At 35.1% G+C, this 19,021-nt stretch overlaps 4 protein-coding genes and 1 pseudogene across 4 annotated transcripts; 3 read left to right on the top strand and 2 right to left on the bottom strand.

Moving 5' to 3' along the window:
• On the top strand, positions 12-1,092 carry LOC104758890. Its single transcript, XM_010481857.2, has 5 exons — positions 12-229; positions 299-388; positions 471-578; positions 659-910; positions 991-1,092. Exons 1-5 carry the CDS (start codon positions 20-22, stop codon positions 1,075-1,077), a joined length of 747 nt encoding a protein of 248 aa, XP_010480159.1. The 5' UTR covers positions 12-19; the 3' UTR covers positions 1,078-1,092.
• LOC109129989 lies at positions 7,071-7,661 on the top strand (annotated as a pseudogene).
• On the top strand, positions 8,133-10,562 carry LOC104758888 (cytochrome P450 708A2-like). The gene is made up of 7 exons (XM_010481854.1): positions 8,133-8,571; positions 8,685-9,018; positions 9,118-9,270; positions 9,363-9,623; positions 9,728-9,820; positions 9,917-9,995; positions 10,084-10,562. Exons 1-7 carry the CDS (start codon positions 8,303-8,305, stop codon positions 10,407-10,409), a joined length of 1,515 nt encoding a protein of 504 aa, XP_010480156.1. The 5' UTR covers positions 8,133-8,302; the 3' UTR covers positions 10,410-10,562.
• Positions 10,391-13,973, bottom strand: LOC104758889 (DUF21 domain-containing protein At1g55930, chloroplastic-like). The gene is made up of 14 exons (XM_010481855.2): positions 13,141-13,973; positions 12,950-13,047; positions 12,779-12,872; positions 12,627-12,704; positions 12,428-12,531; positions 12,243-12,324; positions 12,023-12,162; positions 11,860-11,938; positions 11,692-11,755; positions 11,515-11,606; positions 11,366-11,431; positions 11,153-11,269; positions 10,861-11,040; positions 10,391-10,792 (listed from the first exon to the last, which is right to left on the bottom strand). The coding sequence occupies exons 1-14, from the start codon at positions 13,684-13,686 to the stop codon at positions 10,577-10,579; spliced, it is 1,956 nt and encodes a 651-aa protein (XP_010480157.1). The 5' UTR covers positions 13,687-13,973; the 3' UTR covers positions 10,391-10,576.
• On the bottom strand, positions 15,477-16,546 carry LOC104758887 (serine acetyltransferase 1, chloroplastic-like; the record flags this gene model as incomplete). The annotated part of the gene is given in 1 exon segment (XM_010481853.2): positions 15,477-16,546. A coding segment is annotated over 1 exon segment (942 nt). The 3' UTR covers positions 15,477-15,603.

Raw genomic sequence — 19,021 nt, 5'->3', positions numbered from 1 at the left:
ATGGTGTGAGTGTAAGTGAATGCAGGCAAGGTTTGAGCTTGATGAAGATTGGCAAAGGATATCTGTGATTCACCAGATGGGACATTTGTGGCGATCACACAAGTCTGTCACGGTGAAGGCTATAAATTTGGCTGCAAATAACCAAGAGAGGATGAATTTGAGACCACCAAATATTGGTCCTGTTGATTGGCAAAAATTTGTCAAACTCAAAACTAGTGCTGCATTTAAGGTAATTACTTGTGATTATAATTGTTTAGTAGTTGATTGGTGATTAGTAATTAACATGTTTCATTATTAGGCCGTGAGTGAGAAATATAAAGCAAAAAGAAAGAATCAGATACCTCACACCACTAGTCGTAAAGGGATCAGCAGACTAACAGAAGAAATGGCAAGCATATATACTACAACTATGTTGTTTATTATTATACATAGTGCTTGTACTGTTACTGAAATTTTGTTTTCTGGAACAGAAAGCTGAAAGTGAAGATCCTTCCAGCGTGACAAGACTAGATGTTTGGATCAAGTCTCGCACCAAAAAGGATGGTACACCAGTAGATACGAATGCAGCTGATTTGATTGTAAGTCTGAATAGAGTTGTACACCAGTAAATAGTGTGTTATCGACTAGTAAAACCTGAAACTGTCTTTATGTTTTTCAGCAAAAAGCAGCTGAAATTGGTGGAAGTGATGCTCCAGCATTTTTAACAAATCCAGATGAAGATCACCTCGCCAAGCTTTTAGGACCTGACAATTCTGGTAGGCTGAGGGCAATGGGTAGAGGCATGAGTAAGACCAAATTAGCTTGTTTACAAATGCAGAGCAAGTGTATGGCTGAAATGGAAGAGCGGCAAGTAAAATTAGTAAAACAGGTCAATGCCTTGGAAAGTGAACTTGGCAGAATCAAGAATCAGGTTAGATACTTAAGAGTTCTCTACTATTCATCAGCCAGTTAGAGTAATATAAATTGATGTTATTTTTGTTTATGTTACAGAGACCAGAAGCTGAAATGGATGAAAACTCAGCTGCAAGAGTAACATATTCTTACTTCTTTTCATATCAGCTAAGTGATTCTTCTTAGTGTCGTTTATGATTCTTAGTTGCTCATGAAATTGTTGCAGAGTGTAAACAAAAGAGCACATCCTAAGTGTGTGTTTGTTGATTGGTCTGACATTGATGAAAATGTTGGTGAGGGTCGGATTCTTTCTTCTGATCCGGATGACATAGTGAATGACTGTCGTCTTGGCCCTTATGATCTCAAAGTGTTAGTTGAAGCTGCATATAAACCAGATGCATTTCTATGGAGACCTGCACAAAAGATCTTTCATATGAAAGAAGCTGTTGGACATATAATCGCATGGCCAACTGATAAGTGTAGACTGGTAGACAACAACATCCAAATGGAAGACATTGCCCCTATGGTATTTATAATTTCTAGCAATGTGTTAGCAATGTATTACCCCTGTCTATAATGCTAATTAATTATATTGGATTTGTTTACTGATTGTGTTTAACAGGGTATACAAGGAAACAAATGTAAACTATTGGATTTGTCTAAGGGTGACGTCATTGTTGCTGAGGGGCGTTGGGAGACACAAGAACCAAGTGCGTTGGTTAACGGAATTCCTCTTGGACCAAAAGCAGTTAAAGTATTTGTGGATTCAGTAAAGCAGCCTGATACATCACTATGGAGACCTACAGCTGAAATGTCATTTCTTGAGGACTGTTTGATGGCTTACGTATCTTGGCCCCTGAGTAAGGTTGATTTTGAAAATCCCTCAACTCCAACTGGTCAGAATGCTACATCACATGCTTCTTTGTCTGCATCAAAGGCCAAGTCTGCAGCCACAGCTTCTAAGTCTGCTACAGAGTCCAAAACTTCAGCAACAGCTTCAAAGGCTGCATCGCAGGCCAAATCTGCATCTATGTCTTCTAAGTCTGCATCTGGTTCTGAGTCTCCTGTTGATGATGCAACGGGTCCAATATCACCAATAAAGAATACTTTACCATCACAGTCTCCTCTCAGGAAGTCTCCAGTAAGTGTTTTCATATGTTATGAAGTTGTTTTTGTTAATTATATGATGACTGATGGTTTATATTGTAAACATGGCAGCGCATTAATAAAGTTATTTCCAAGGAGAATAAGAAGTGCAAGTTGATGGATTTAACTGAAAAGAATAGGGTTGTGGCTGAAGGACGATGGGGAACAAATGATCCAGAACATAAGGTTCACTTTACTCGCTTGGGTTCTAATGCAGTTAAAGTGTGGATAGATGTTGTGAAGGTGAAAAATGTAAAAGTTTGGAGGCCATCCGATGAAATAGAGATTATTGAAGATGCACTTAGCTCCTGCATTGCTTGGCCAGAGAACAAGGTCATTATGTCTTAAACTGATGGTTTTATTGTGTAATGTTAAGTACTTGAGATTGCTTGTTTATTTTGGATGTTCTTGAGACTTTGATGGTAAACTGATGTTCTTGAGACTTTTGTTATGTATTTTGGATCTGAGACGTTTATTAATCAGATTTTATGAGATTTTATAAAACAGGTTATGTGTGCTATAATCACATATCAGAAAATGCTATAAAAGTACAGGTAAACGTTATGATAAAAGAATATACCATAGCACAGTAAACAAGATAAAACAGCATTTCGCAACAGCTATATTAGATATGTATAACATAGCACGAAAAATTAAATATTGTATAAATTTTTGCAAAATTATAATCTTGATAATACAGCAGTTTATTAGAGCTATGCTATAAAACTATAACATAGCACGAAAAAACAAATGTTGTATAAATTTTTTCAAAATTATGATCTTGATAATATAGCAATTTCTTAAAGCTATGTTATATTTTTATAACATAGCATACGTAATAAGTGCTATTGTATATGGGGTACATATAATAACAGTGCCCTAAAACAGCGCTCATGAAAACGCTATCAAAGACCTATGATAGCGTTTTTCTCTGGTTAACAATGTGCATATTTGTTGTAGTGGCACCCCCGACATACCGAGCTAAACCAAAAATACTAATTGATTAGTTAACCGGGAAACCAGTTAAGGGCTTGATTAGGTCAACAAGAAGTCAATTAGGACGAAGTGTAGCCTTGAAGAAGAAGAAACCGACTTCTACTTCGGCACGGCGGCCGATTCAAGCAATAACGCAGTTTTCCATATTTTACTTTGTCTGATAAGGAAAGTTAATATATTATACAATCTATGTTCATATATAAATAAGGGGAGATTTCTCCATTGTAAGGCATCCAGAATCGAATACAATATTTGAGTTCTCCTCTTGTTCTTAGCAATAAACCCTAATTTCTTTGAGTTCAATTCCTTTACTTCTAATTTCAAAGCTTATATCTACTTTTTAGAGAGATTACCCTATTGAATTTGTTTCCCCTCATAAACAAATTCATTGTGGAAACCTAGTTTCTACAGAGTGAGTGATGGGAATCTATCAAAGCGTACCTGTTTAATCCCCATACAAGTCTTTGAGTCTACATATATGGATGACATGATTGTTCACAACTTGTGAATTTGTCTCCATGTTTTAATAATTCTCACTACTAAATATTTGATCATGCCTCTTTAAAAATCTTAATAGTTTGTGGTGACTTCGGAAACATTAGCAATGCTAATCGAATCATAGATAATTAAATCAACCTATAACTTATCCATTTTTTGTTTTTAATATAGTTTTGATTCTAAGAAAATATTTGAAAAAAGTATATATGTATTTATTGTTATCAAAAAGCCAAAAGATACTTTGCTTTTTTCCTTTTCTTTTAATGTGTGATATTTTTCCCTTCTATACAACAAATTATTTTGTGTAGGAGATTGTGAAAAAGAATTGATTAACGTGTATCAATATTTCTTTTGATTTTCTGTTGTGATGATTTTGAACTAGTTAATGTATCTTTTGTAAAACGAAGTTAAAAAAGACAAGTTCATGTTTCCAATACAGTTCGAAACAAGGATGTGAAGCAGATTTGGAATGATACCTAACCAATTGCGCCAGCTCATATATTTTTGTTGGCAAAACCTTCAGATTTCATAATTTGTGCGATTGAGTCTAACTGGATTCAGCAGATTGAGTTTGAAAAAAATCTGAATATTTTTGTTAGACTGGATTCAGATTTAGTTCCAACCAAAAAGCCTATAGTATTATTATTAAATTAATCTTGACAAAAATTATTCTTTACAAGATTAATTTTTGTTGGACATTTCTTCAAACGTTGATTTAAAATAATTTTTAATTAGTAATATTATGGTTTAGAAAAAAGTATCTTCTAAACAACGAAAAAAAATGGATTGAATCGATTAGACGATTCAAATTTCCTTTTGATAAGGTAGGTGAGACAGACATGAGATCAGTTCAAAAATTGAAACTTGGCTTTGATTACATTTACATATATGTAATCATCTAATCATCTAAATTTAGCTACTTGGCTTTGATTACATTTACATATATGTAATCATCTAATCATCTAAATTTAGCTACTTCATTTAGAGTTGCCATTGAATATTGGTGTAAATGGTAGATTTTAACTTTTAAGTTTGATTTGTTATATGATCGATAACTTTATAATGACTTTGCTATCAAATCTTGTCTTATATACATGTGACATTTGAATGTGGGTGGAAATTGATTAAGAACAACAACCATATACAATAATCCATTGGGCAAAAAAAGTTCAAGTGATATAATAATACATGGTATAGAGAACTGAACCGTACATATTACATCCTATACATTTGGTTGCAACTGCTTACATGCTTTTAATTTTGATTCAAGAATTATAACATTTGGAAAAAATGGTAAAATGATTTAACTAGAATACATCACCAAACTTATGCAGATTAACCCAACTGCTTTAGCCAGTAGGAAAAGACGATAAAAGGATCCGTATGTACTACGTCGTTTTGTCAAAAGAGGAAGAACACAAATAAATTAGATTTTAATCCGCGGTACACCGCAGAACTATATTTTTTTTAAGAAAAAAAGAAAAATGTAATTTAATAAATAGATTACTTTTATATATAATGGTTTGCATATTTTAAATGTATATTCTTTATTATTTATACATTAGTTAATTTACAATTACTATTTTTGAGGTTTACGGTATACCCCGAGACATTTGTTTACATAATCTTAATTTAATTAATTTAATTGGATATGATTAATATTCTAATATTGATGGTGTTAACAAAATAATAAATTAAAATTTAACTCATGTTCTAGCGTTTTATTAATAATATTTTAAATTTATACTAATATTACTATAACCGTTTTGAAATATAACCCTGTTTTATGGGATTTTTAACCTTAAAGATTCATAATATTTTAATTTTTATTAAATTTAAACATAGAAATAATCATATTTAATATTTTTTGCAATGGTGTTAAAATATAAAAAGGGTAAACCAAGTGAAAGACAGAAAATATTATATGAGAATTCTGATAAAATAATATTACTGTAAAAATGATATAAGTGTTAAATTTTCTCTTGAAAAGACATTATACCAATGTTGACAAAAAAAAAAAGACATTATACCAATGGATTAATTAGGCGTACCCAGTTTTCATTGCTTTTTTAATGTATAAATAACCCTTTTAAGTGATAATTATCTTTTTCTTGTTAGTACACTAATGGCATTTGATGAAAAATTTACAAAAAAATAATCAAGTAAACTTGCAAGTGTTGTGGAGTTAATTAGTAAAGTAGAAACCAAAACTTAATTATGTTGATATGATAAGCAAAACAATATACATTAGGATGAAAATATAGTCATGATCAGTAGGATTCATGTTTGAAAGCAGAGAACTTATTTACAACGAAAAATAAACAACATCAAATGCAAGAAAAAAAATTAAAGAAAACATACAGCTATTTCGATCGATTTTGCTAAGATTTTTTTACTGGTTGTAGGTAGTTTGGTGCATTTTCGTTTAGCTAGTAAGGGGTTATTTATAGTGTTTTAAAGATGATAGAACTAAGTGTGATATGAAACTCAGAATAAATTGGTGAGCAAGCAAGAAATCTTTAAAATTATTGTAGATATATTTTAGGAATATGATGTTAAATGTAAAGATTGTATAAGTATAAACCAAAAATGATTTAGGAAATTAGAAATTAATTTAGTAGAGATATTTTAGGAGTCATTGATATTGTAACTATATTAATTTAAGATTTGATTTCAATTTTGCAATTTTATAGCTATATTTTAGTAAATTTTATTTAATAATTTTGGTAAAACTAATTAGTTTCTATAAAAACATTTCGAATTTATGTATAACAATTAAACCGAAATTTATGGTATATGCTCCTCTAACAATTAAACTGAATTTATGTATAACAATTAATTTCTATTAAAAAAAGAATTTAACTAAATATTAGATATTAAATATTAAATGCTTGTAAATAGATACCAACTTCAAGATTTATTTGCTAAATGTCTCCAAAAATGTATATATAAAGTAAACCCTAAATGCTTGATTTCTTATTGCGCTACTCTTTGTCGAGATAGTTGTTGTACGATGGGTTTGTCGCTGATTCAACGGGAAAGGAAGACGAGAAGAAGAAGAAACGAGGCACACGACATTCCACTGGATGTGGTGATTGAGAAGATTGCTTACCCTGATGAGTTTTAAGTGCCTCTCAAAGCTTTTTTCGTCGCTCCTCTGCTCCAAATATTTCAGCAGCCTTTTCCTTACGGCCCAATCCTGACCACGTCCTCATCTACATCTTTTTAGCAGATCTCTACAAGGACCGTAAAAATGTAATCCTATCTTCGGCTCCAGACACTACTAAACCGTCGTCTTAGGTCTTAGCTTCCTATGTTGTTGACCGCAATCTGACCATCCCACGGATGGGAGGGTACATCTCGCAGTGCTACACCTTCTGGAGAAAAGCGCGAATCTATAACCCTGCCACCAGAAAACTTTTCACCTTACCCGCCGTAAAATCCAGCATCATACCTCCCGGAGTAATTAAGAAAATCGTCTACTACTATTTAACGACCAGTACAAAGTAATCTGCTCAATTGCGCCAAACCTAACGACCATGCCAGAGCATTGGGTCTTTGTCCTAACACCTCAAGGAGGTTCCTGGAAAAAGGTGGCTCCAACCCCATCAGACTTGATCTGTCCCTACATCCCGGTCCATCGAGGACAGTCTGTCAATGGGGATATATATTACCTGGCTTTGACTGACATGCATAATTTTGTGCTTGTGAGTTTCGACGTGAATCTTATAGAGTATGGTGGAAAACTTACTGTTCTTGACTCTACCCAGCTAAGAGACAAGGGTATGGTGGTTTTATGGATTCTGCAAGATGCCGGAAACAAGGAATGATCCAAAAAGACTCTGGTTTTGCATCCTTGTCAGCTGCAATTAGTCAACAATAATAACATTGTATTCCACGTAAACGGTACTACTCAAAGTGGCAAGGTTGTTTTGATACCACAGGATTTGCTTTCTCCCTTTCACATTCTTTGTTATGATCTACAAAGAAATGATATGAGAAAGATTGAAATCAAAGGTATACCGGGCCACTGGTTTAGGAAGAAGAAAAAAATTAGACGTTTTGACGTGATGTTCATGGATCAGAGTGAGAGCGTCATCCATCTTGATCTTCTTGGAGACTTTAATTAATCCTATCCTATCTACCTCTAACTAAATAACGTATGCTTTTTTGTGTGTTTACATTAAGAAAACAACTGATTATATTTGAAAGGAAAAATTAAAGGCTCCTTGACTTATATTGGCTGCATGCCTATGGTTATTATTCTTGTTAACTGTCTGTGAGATCACACAAATTCTTGAAACATCCAATATATCTTAAGAATCTACTAAAAAGTAGGAGATACCAAATTACACAATTTAACAGTTTTATTAATTTAGAGTTTGTTTAAGTATAGTAACTTGTAAAACTTGGCTTTCTTGCAAATTGCTTCCTCAGAATCTGACTGAAGCTAATATAAAATCAGTGTTTACTAGATGCTACGAACCAGCTAATTAATAATTTCAAAGAAATGTGGGTTGTTACATTGTGTGTTGTTATAGCTTTTGTTGGTCGTCAAGATCTCTTATTTGTTCACCTAACTTGAATTAAAATTTCTATCCAAATATCAAAAGAAACGCTATAATCAAATAAAAAAAACTTCAAAGTAATAATATTCAGTTATTGGTAAAACTGTATTAGTATAAAATTGTTAGTCTTGTAATTTGGAGGTATATGGTACGTAGTAGTAACTTGTAAGATTTGGTTTTCTTGTATATTGCTTCCTCAAAATATGAAGCTATTTTATATGAACAATATTAGTGTTTTATTAATCGCTAGTAAAGAAACTAAGAAAGAAATGTGGGGTGTTGCATTGAGTGTTGTTATAGCTTTACTGGTCATCAAGATCAGTGTCTGGCTCTACAGATGGGCTAACCCTTACTGCTCCGGCAAGCTACCCCCGGGTTCAATGGGGTTTCCGGTGATAGGAGAAACCGTTGAGTTCTTCAAACCTTACAGTTTCAACGAAGTCCCTCCATTTGTCCAGAAAAGAATGTCAAAGTTGGTTTTTTTTTTTGTTTTAAATGACATCTGCAAGTTTCAAGATTCTGTTTCATTTCTCTTCTTTCTTCTTTAATGTCTCTCTCTCTATCCCTCACTGGTTTGTACTTCAGGTACGGTGGTGGCTCGTTGTTCCGGACAAATATTCTCGGCTCTAAAACGATTGTTTCTACAGACCCGGAAGTGAATTTTGAGATTCTCAAACAAGACAACATGTGTTTCGTCATGAGTTATCCAGAAGCTCTTGTTAGAATCTTTGGGAAAGATAACTTGTTCTTCAAGCAAGGCAAGGACTTCCACAGGTACATGAGACAGATTGCTCTGCAGCTTCTTGGTCCTGAGTGTTTGAAGCAAAGATTTATACAAAAATTAGACCAAGCAACACGCGAGCATCTCAAAGCTGTCTCCTTCCAAGGCGTCTTAGACGTCAAAGATACTGTTGGAAGAGTATAATAAACCCTAACTCCATCTACTTTAAGCTATCAGATTTCTATCTTACTCACTTGTCTGTTTTAATGAGGTTTTTGTCTTTTTGTTGTATTGCAGTTGATATTGGAACAAATGGTCCAGATGATCATAAGTGACATCAAACTTGAGACTAAGAGCAAACTTATTGAAAACTTTCGAGATTTCAGCTTTGATTTGGTTAGGTCCCCTTTTGATCTTTCTTTTTGGAACGCTCTTTACAATGGTGTTATGGTAAGATCTCTTGTCCATAACTTGTCAGCTATAGAACTTGTCTGGTTATTAACAGTTTAACACTCTGCATGCATCCACTTTCCTATGTAAAGGCACGCAGAAATGTGATGAAGATGATAAAAAGAATGTTCAAAGAGAGAAGAGAAGAAGCAACATCGAATGATTTAAAATATGGAGACTTCATGGAGACAATGATAAATGAAGTGGAGAAAGAGGACGATACGGTGAACGAAGAAAGATCTGTAGAGCTAATATTAAGTTTACTGCTTGCGTCTTATGAAACTACTTCTACTATGACTGCAATAACTGTGAAATTCATAGCTGAAAACCCCAAGGTGCTTATGGAGTTAAAGGTAATTCTTACTAAGAGAACTCTGTAGTGAATAAGTGTTATTGAGAAGTTTGAATCTTTTTGTTCTTTATAAACATATGCTTAAAGCTTAACTATGTTGAACAGAGAGAGCATGAGACCATCCTCCAAAACAGAATTGATAAAGAGTCTGGAGTTACTTGGAAAGAATACAGATCCATGATGATTTTTACGCATATGGTAGTTTTTGTTTTCTTATTTATATCTTAATAATAAACTTGTTGTGCATGTACCGATCAGTAGTTTAAAGCATTTAGTTGATTGTTGCAATTGCAGGTTATCAATGAGTCTCTTCGTTTAGGAAGTTTGTCACCTGCTATGTTCAGAAAGGCGGTGAGTGATGTGGAGATCAAAGGCAAGTCAGATTCTCGCTTTTGCATCATGAACATTTCTACAACTTTGTAACCAATGATCTTATTTAAAAAAGCGTGTTTTGGTTGCAGGGTATACAATTCCAGCAGGATGGATTTTACTGGTTATTCCATCTCTTCTTCATTATGACCCTCAAATCTATGAACAACCATGCGAGTTTAATCCATGGAGATGGGAGGGGAAAGAATTGCTTTCTGGCTCTAAAACGTTCATGGCCTTTGGAGGTGGTTCAAGACTCTGTGCAGGAGCAGAGTTTGCTAGGCTTCAGATGGCTATATATCTTCACCACCTAGTCACAACGTATGACTTCTCTTTGATCGAGAAATCTGATATCATTCGAGCACCCTTACTTCGATTTTCCAAGCCGATACGTATAAGTATCTCCAAAAATCCCTAAAATTCTGTCTCATTACTGTTCAACTCTCTTTTTTTAGTGTTGTGTTACTTGTGGATACATATCTCACTATTGGTAAAACAACTGATGTAAGAAGAAACTAATCTTCTCTCAGTTAGAAAAATTACAACAGTAATGTTCATCCTCCTCTGCCTCTTCCCCTTTTATCATTATTCTTTCTTCATATTTTCGGTTTCAGCAATTAGATGCTCCTCAAAAACGGCATTCTTGGCTTGGAGATTACCATCAGAATCTTCCTCATTGCTCCATTTTCTTATGAACTTGGGGACCATGTTTTTTACATCTCTCGCCTCTGACACTTCATCCATATCATTAACTCGTTCGAACCGGACTGCGCTCACTTTTCTCGCATTCCCTGCTAGTATCTGTTCCAAAAGGTTGTTGTTAGAGAATAGGTGCAGAATGTGGTGCAAAGGGGAGTGCTATTATGTACCTCTAGTCTATAAACTTGGTGCTTTTCCTTCTGATCGTGACGCTCGTGTTTAGCATCGTCCTGTTCATCATTCTCTTCCCAATTTTCCTTTTCAAGAACTACCGTCACGCTCTCACCTGTCTTTGGGATATACCCAAAGGCCTCACACACAAAACCTGAGACTGTCTCATACTGATGGCCCTGCGAAAAAGGGAACAAAAGAATACTTTATGTTCTGTCAACAAGCAAACTTAAAGATTGGTTCTGCTTTCTAGAGGGACACACTAAAGACACGGCTAAAAGAGTATATTACCTCTGGCATCTTTATGTTGAGTTCTTCAGATAACTGGTCAATCGAAGTGTTGGCATCAACATCATAAATCCCCTCGGCTCTCATCACGATATAACCCGTTTTCTTCTGAATCTCCTCCTATTCAGCCCAAAACAATAGAAGTGAGAAACTAAGTTAAGAAAATGGATCCAACCCTAGAAGAAGAGCAACAAGTCGAAACTAGGATGAACTTACCTTTGAATCGTTTTCATCAAATATTTCACCAACAATCTCTTCGACCACATCTTCAAGAGTTACTATCTGCATAGAGAGAAATTAGACAACCTTTCAAGAGAGAGCAGGAGAGATAATTTAAGTAAAGAAGAGGACAACCAGCAACATACTCCAACGGTTCCACCGTATTCATTAAGAACAACTGCCATGTGAACCTTTCTTATTCTAAACTCTCTAAGAAGATTCCAAACTGACATTGAATCTGCACATCAAAGTTTATTGCGAGTGAGCAAATAATGCCTAAGGTTTAGATATTAAACTAAAAGATTGAATGCATCGAAGATTACCAGGGACAAAGAATGCAGGTTTATGTGCCATGTCCACCACAGTAGTACTTTCAAGCAATTTACCCTTCAAAACATACATAATCCATAAGTGCACAGCTATGGTGTCCTCACTCGCCATCAGTGAAAAGAAAACAAATACAAGAAACAGAGAAAAAAAAGCAGCCAGACCGTTGGAACATAATCTAGGAGATCCATAGCATACGCAATACCAACTATGTTGTCAATCCTCTGCTCAAAAACAGGCACCCTGTGATGAAAACCTTTGAGCACAACAAATAAACCTAAGAAGAAGAAAAATGTTCATTAAAAAAGCTGTGAAAATATATAAAACCTTGAGTACTGATGGGTAACCCAAAATTCATGGAAATCAACTAGGCTGCCGCTGCCATCTATTGCAACTACATCAACAAGAGGAGTCATCACCTCTCGAACATGGGTATCCTTAATCTCTAACACATTTTCAATCATATCCTGCAACGTGTGTCATTTGAATTATCACAAGTCTAGGTAATTCGTAAATACTCATTGAACATCCATAACAAACTCATTACCTGTTCTTCCTCTTCTATGGCCCCACTTAATTCTGCACCACGTAGCATTAGTTTCAATTCATCTTCAGTAACATATGGCTCACTAGCACAAAAAGAACAACAGACTATAGGTAAGTTGTCTTAACTCGGAAAGAAGCACAGTATTATATTTTGATTCGGACAGACAAATCCAATGTGATGCATACCTCCGTCCTTTCAAACCAAGAATTTTCAGAATTCCCATCGAAAGATATGTCACAACTCTTCCAACAGGATATAATATCAAGGAAAGCCATGCCACTGGTCTAACCTAGATGCATAGTAAAACCAACATAAAATCAGATTTATCATATGAGCATATTTTGTTTGTCAAGCCTTTTGTGATGATAACTAATTCAAACTTACCACAATCCTTGCAACCTCTTGAGCATTGTGAACCGCTACACTTTTTGGAGTTATCTCAGTCAGGAGCAATATGGCTACCTATAATCATTCAAGAATCAAAACTTTCTATAGCTACCTCCGTCTAGAGTAATAAGTAAAACTTATATATGTACCGTCATCAATCCAGTTGCTGCACTAACACCAGCTTCACCAAAAATAGCTGTTGCTGCTTCAGTGACCAAGGCAGTTGCCGCAATATTCACAACTCTAAATAACAACCGAAGAAGTTAAGAAGAGACAACAAAAGAAATCAAGCAAACAAAATTCCAAGTAAGTAGCATTACGTAGTTCCAATAAGTATGGTTGTCAAGAATCTGGTAACATCACTGCGGAGCATCCTGAAAACGCCATTCTCAGGCTCTTTTTCAGCCAACTCGCGCACCTGAGACAAAACACATAACACCACCACATTTAAAGAAGCATGCAATATCTTATATATATATAGAGCACTATACTGAGGAGATGTATAATTTACCTTCCACGGCCAGAGAGTGGTGATGGATGTCTCTGCCATGGAGAAAAACGCTGAAAGACCGAGAAGCACAGCCAATATCAAACCTTGCTCCCTAAGAAGCTTAAGGACCAGAGAAGTTTTAGGCCAAGCATTCTTCAACAACAATTTGCTCTGACTAAGAGCCACATCCATCACATTTGTAGATGCTAATACTTTCCGACATCCATACAACAAAACTCCACAAACCACTGCTCCTAACACGATTCCTCGTTTCAGCAAAATCTTAACCGAATCGAGACTTTCGCCGGAATCTGAATGTTTCTGACTTGTACCCACATGATCTCCAGTCGTACTCAACACAACAAACTGGTTTCTATGGCTAAATTCACATCTTTTCCGGAATCTAATAAAACTGGCACAAGAAGGACCACTAGACAAGACACAGAGCGGGGGCTGCTTGATTCTCTGAACTGAAAAATTCGATATTTGGAGACATAGTTGCGTGTGACTTGAGTTCCTCCTGGGGGCAATAAAAGAACGACCTAGAACAGATAAATCAAGTTCCATATATATGAATAGGAGAAACTCCAAATCTCTCCGGCGATAAGAGTGTAAACTAAATTCTTCTCCTTTTTATAATTCTCTGAGTAGCTTGATACCCCCAAAAGAAAGATTTAGCTATTGATCGAAGTAACAACGAAACTGAGATTTTTAAGATTATATGAGTCGGAGTCTCGTCGTGCCTGTGAAACGTTGCAGAGAAGAAGAAAAAGGCGGCGTCTTTTTCCGGGATCCGCCGAGCAGGTGACAGAGAGAGAGAGAGAGAGAGATGGTTAAGTGACATAATCACCCTTATCTTAGTATGCACCGTTAAGTCATACCAGACCGGTTCAATTTGTTTGGTACCATAACCCGGTTTCTTCTTTGAAAATAGCATTGTATGTTATGTGTAGTCAGTCCCAAAATATAATGAAAGATCACAGAACGATGATGATGATGATGAGACTCTTTCTTCTGTGGCATCGATCTGAAGTCATCATCTTCTCAGTTGCAGCTTGCTCAGTTTCTTTCTAGTTCTAGGCGGATGGATCCGCACTTTTCTTTGAATCTCTCGTGAATTTGTTTTCAGTTCTTCCATTGTCCTTTCTTTTCTCAGCTCCTCTAGGCTCTAGCTAAGCTAGTCAGCCACAACATATCCAAATAAAAGCAATATTTATCTATTGAGATGACAACACTCAAGCCTCCTCCACACGTTCGAAGATGGTTTCTTCTTTGATTTCTTGCTTTTTGACTTCTTTTCAACTTTGTCCAGGTTCTCCCGAGGGTCACTGACAACAACACCAGGCTCAACTAGGCCTGGGCAAAATACCCGGATCCGAAGATCCGATCCGAACCCGATCCAAAAAACCCGATCCGAATCCGTATCCGAAATTGTAAAATACCCGAACGGGTTTTAAATCTCTAAATCCGAAAATCCGAATCCGAACCCGATCCGAACCGAAATCCGAATGGGTATCCGAATATACCCGACATTATTAATATATAGTAGTAATATATTAGTAATATTTATAATTTTAATAATATAAGTGTCTAAAATATTCAGATTTTTAGATATTTTCGATAATTTGAAGTATTTAAACTATTTATTAGTAAATTTGGATAAAAAATACTCTAAATTTTGAGATAAATTATGTATTATTGAATTATTTAGACTAAATTAGATACTAAAATTTTGAATTTTGTGAATTTTGGGTAATCCGAATCCAAACCCGAAATACCCGAACCAAATCCGATCCGAATCCGAAGTCTAGAAATACCCGAACGGATTCTATACCTCTAAACCCGAAAACTCGAAATACCCGAACCGAACCCGAATGCCCAGGCCTAGGCTCAACTTTGGGCGCACTAGAAGAACCTTCAGTTTCTTCTTTAGCTGGTGCCTTGGCTTTCTTTATCCTTATTTTCTTTGTAGCCTTCACAGATTTGCTAGCCTCATCAGCGTCTTTTTAAATAATGTCCTTTGCACCAATCTCTTTCGTAGTATCATCTTGTTAATTCTTGAGGATCATTGTCGTGTGCGAAAGCTGCATCATCCATTCAAGAAATAAGGAAGAAACTGAATGATACAATTCAATTCCAACTAAGAATCATAAGTAATACAGAGTTCCACCATCTCATAGCAATTGTGATGTTGTTTACAATAGTAGTATCATCTTGTTAATTCTTGAGGATCATTGTCGATTTGCTGGCTTGTAAATTGGGCCTAAGTCAATTGTTTAATGGGCCACGTATCAACCTAACTCGGAAAGAAGCACAGTATTATATTTTGATTCGGAGAGTGGTGATGATCATCATCATCATTCAAATGGTAAGAATAAGATTAATCTGACTTGATTCATCAGTTATACAAGAAAATAAATACAAACATATGACTTTTAGAGAAGAAGAAAGACCAATTATTATTACATGACTTCTTTTGTTTTTTTATATCACATAATCAGACCATTCCGCTATATATGATGTCTGGTCCATACTTAGACCAGGAGGGACCTTATCTAGTTTTCTCGTGTTCTCTTTCCCACCGATCAACCTCGCCGGGTTTCCAACCGCCGTCGTACGCGGCGGCACATCCTTAACCACCACCGAACCCGATCCAATCTTAGCTCCCTCTCCGATCGTAATATTCCCCAGTATACAAGTCCCTGCTCCGATCAACACTCCGTCGCCTATCTTCGGATGCCGATCACCGCTCTGTTTCCCCGTTCCACCCAACGTCACGCCGTGCAGAATCGAAACGTTGTCTCCAACCACCGCCGTCTCTCCGATCACCACCCCCGTCGCATGGTCTAACAAAATCCCTTTTCCGATCTTAGCTCCGGGATGAACATCGACGGCGAAAGCTTCAGATACTCTGTTTTGGATCAGTAAAGCTACGATTTTTCTGTTCTGTTTCCAGAGCTGATGAGCTATACGATGAGCTTGACAAGCGAGGAAGCCTTTCAAACCCAAGAAGCAATGAACGTAGCTTATGCAAGCCGGGTCTCTTTCTTTAACCGCTACCAGATCTCGCTTCGTCGACTCGATGATCTCGGGGCTCTCTTCTAAAACGCTGATGAACAGCTCGAAGAGTGTGTTGCTTTGGAGGTTTGAATTGCTGAGCTTTACTGAGAGGATGTGAGCTAAAGCAGAAGCTAATGATCGATGAGATGTGATCGAAGCGTAGTAGTAGTCTGACAAAATGGGTTCTTGTTCAACATCGGACTTGGCTTCTTCAAGCATCTTGATCCAGACGTCTTCTTCTTCGGTTTGGTTGTGGATCTTCCGGTTTAGAGAGTAACCGGGTCGGAAGAAATTCTTGGTACAATAGAACCGGCAATCGTCGTCTTGGGTATTTCCGGTTCGGCATGTGTCGATGCACGTTGCCATGGGTTTGTGATTTGGGGAAGAAGAAGAAGGAATGTTGAGTTTAAGGAAGAGAAGATGAGAGAATGGTTTGAGAGACGTGAAGAAGATAAGCAGAGAGCTTATTATATATATATATGGCCGCGACCTTTGACTCCGACCCAACACATCTCTAATTTAATTACAAAATTAGCACTCTCTAATATTTTTTAGAAGTTCTTTTCTTAATATATCTCCTCTAATTAGTGTGTTTTATAATCTTTGTGTTAACTGATAACGAAATAGGTGTAAGTTAATATGACAATTTTTGTTTTTATCTGTGCATGATTACCACATATGACTAACTTACACAAGGCTCCATCAGTCATCCACATGTTTTTTTGTGCTACCTACTTTTTGCATAACAATATCATCAACGACCTAAATGATTTTCTAATGTCATCTATAATTAAATTGTAAATACAGTGATAGGTGTAAAAAATACAAAAAAAATGTTGATTGTAAGCTCATTAATGCAAAAATAAGATAAAATGAAAATCAAGAAATTTAAATCTCTTTGTTATCTAAATTTGCTACAATAAGGAGGTTACGTTTGTAAACTAAATTAAACTAAATCAAGAAAGGTGACGTTTGTAATGACGTATGTCTAAAAGTTGCGTGAATCTATGCCCTTTGACTCCCTACATTACATTCTCAAGGTTGTCTGAATCTAATCACATTTTGCACTCTAATAATATAATGTATTAGTACCTGATTAATTTGATTTATCATTGTATTTTCTTTGTAATTAGTAATCTTATAACTATTGTTGACTTTTACTTGTAGTAGTTTGACTTTGATATCACACACAAGTGGACCAGTGAGTTTACTATTACAGTATTACCTACATAACACTCCGTTGCTATCTTTTTTTTTTTTTTTCCCGCAAGGAGAGCTACAAAATGAAACGACTATTGTTATGGTTAATTAAATTTGTGTAGTTTCTAACTTATATGATATGACGATCAAATTATTCAATTGGGCAACGTAAATGTACGTGTCTGCCTCTAAAAACAAAATAGTTTCTAACTTATATATATGACGATCAAATTATGGATGTTTGACATCAGAAAATAACAAGAAATCGAAAACAAAAATACATCAGTAAAATAATAGTGGTATCCATTGTTTGAGGACCCGATCTTTCCTTTTCATTGCCCCATCCCCATATTAGATTTTTTTTCCTTCTCAATTTCAACCAGTCAGTCAAGTAGATGTGGCTCTTCAAAATTTTGAAAACACACACAAAACATTCTTTCCTTTTCACTTTGAGAATTTGATTTGGTTCTCGAAGAATATATATATGAACTCTCTCTTTCAAGTGACGTAACTTTTGAGTTTCTAAAATTGGATTGAAAAAGAAAATGTGGAATATCTCTAGAATAAACCCTAAAACAAACAGTATTTGCCTATTTGGATTGAGCATGGGAACATACCTCTATAAGGCCATCTGCATTGGCAGAACAGTTTGGGTGTTTTTAGCCCAATAAAATAATAAATATATTGAACAGTACTCATAGAACACTTATTTGGTTTTTGATGTAAAACTGATTTTGGCTCAGTTCTAAGCTGACGTGGCAAGCTGAGAATGGATACAATTTTTTGCAAACAATTTTTCACAAATTAAAAGAGGATTTGATTGAGAATATATGGAATAAATTTGGACATTAAACTATATATTAATTAATTAAAATGTTTGTGTGCTTTAATTAAGTAATATGTTTGTTTGTTTTTTGTTTTTTTTTATCTTTAATGTTTTTTTTGTTTCATAAAAATTTGGTATTGTATTTTGAATTTTAGTAAAAGTTTTATAAGTTTGCAATTTAAATGTTATTTTTAAAGTTTTTATAAATGTAATATGTTTAAGATTATTATATTATTAAATCTTATGATCTTAAACATGTTCTCCCAATAATAAATTTCTTAACAAAATATCTAAACTAATGATCTTACATTATTTTCATAATATTTTTACTCTAAGAACACCCAAAAGTGTTCCCCAATAAAGATGCCCTAAGTTTTAACGTTTGTGAAAACTATCAAATTGGCCCAACATATTCAAATTTAACTATTTTTAAAAATAATTGAAATGGACGGAACGTGAAAATGGACATTCCGATATTGTGAAAATCAGGTGCCAAAACAAAAAAAAACAAAAAAATGAGTATTACCGCACTGTTAAGTGTTAACTGTTATCAGACGACCAGAAATTAGTCTAAAGATCTTCAGAACCATCCAAATTTAATGCACACTATGAAATCAGAAACAACTCAGGAGTCAGGCATATATATATATACTCAGACTGAAGATACTATCTACTTTAGGGGAACTCATATTCATCAACACTCTAATGTGTCAATCCTTTATCCTATAAAACATAAGTCACCTGGCCAATTAAATCTTGCCACATAGATTTCTTTTTATTTATTTAAATTAAAACATTTTTGCAAAATAAAATTAT

Source organism: Camelina sativa, chromosome 17 (assembly GCF_000633955.1).
Source record: "Camelina sativa cultivar DH55 chromosome 17, Cs, whole genome shotgun sequence".
NCBI lineage: Eukaryota > Viridiplantae > Streptophyta > Magnoliopsida > Brassicales > Brassicaceae > Camelina > Camelina sativa.
This window is presented reverse-complemented; position numbering and strand designations above follow the sequence as displayed.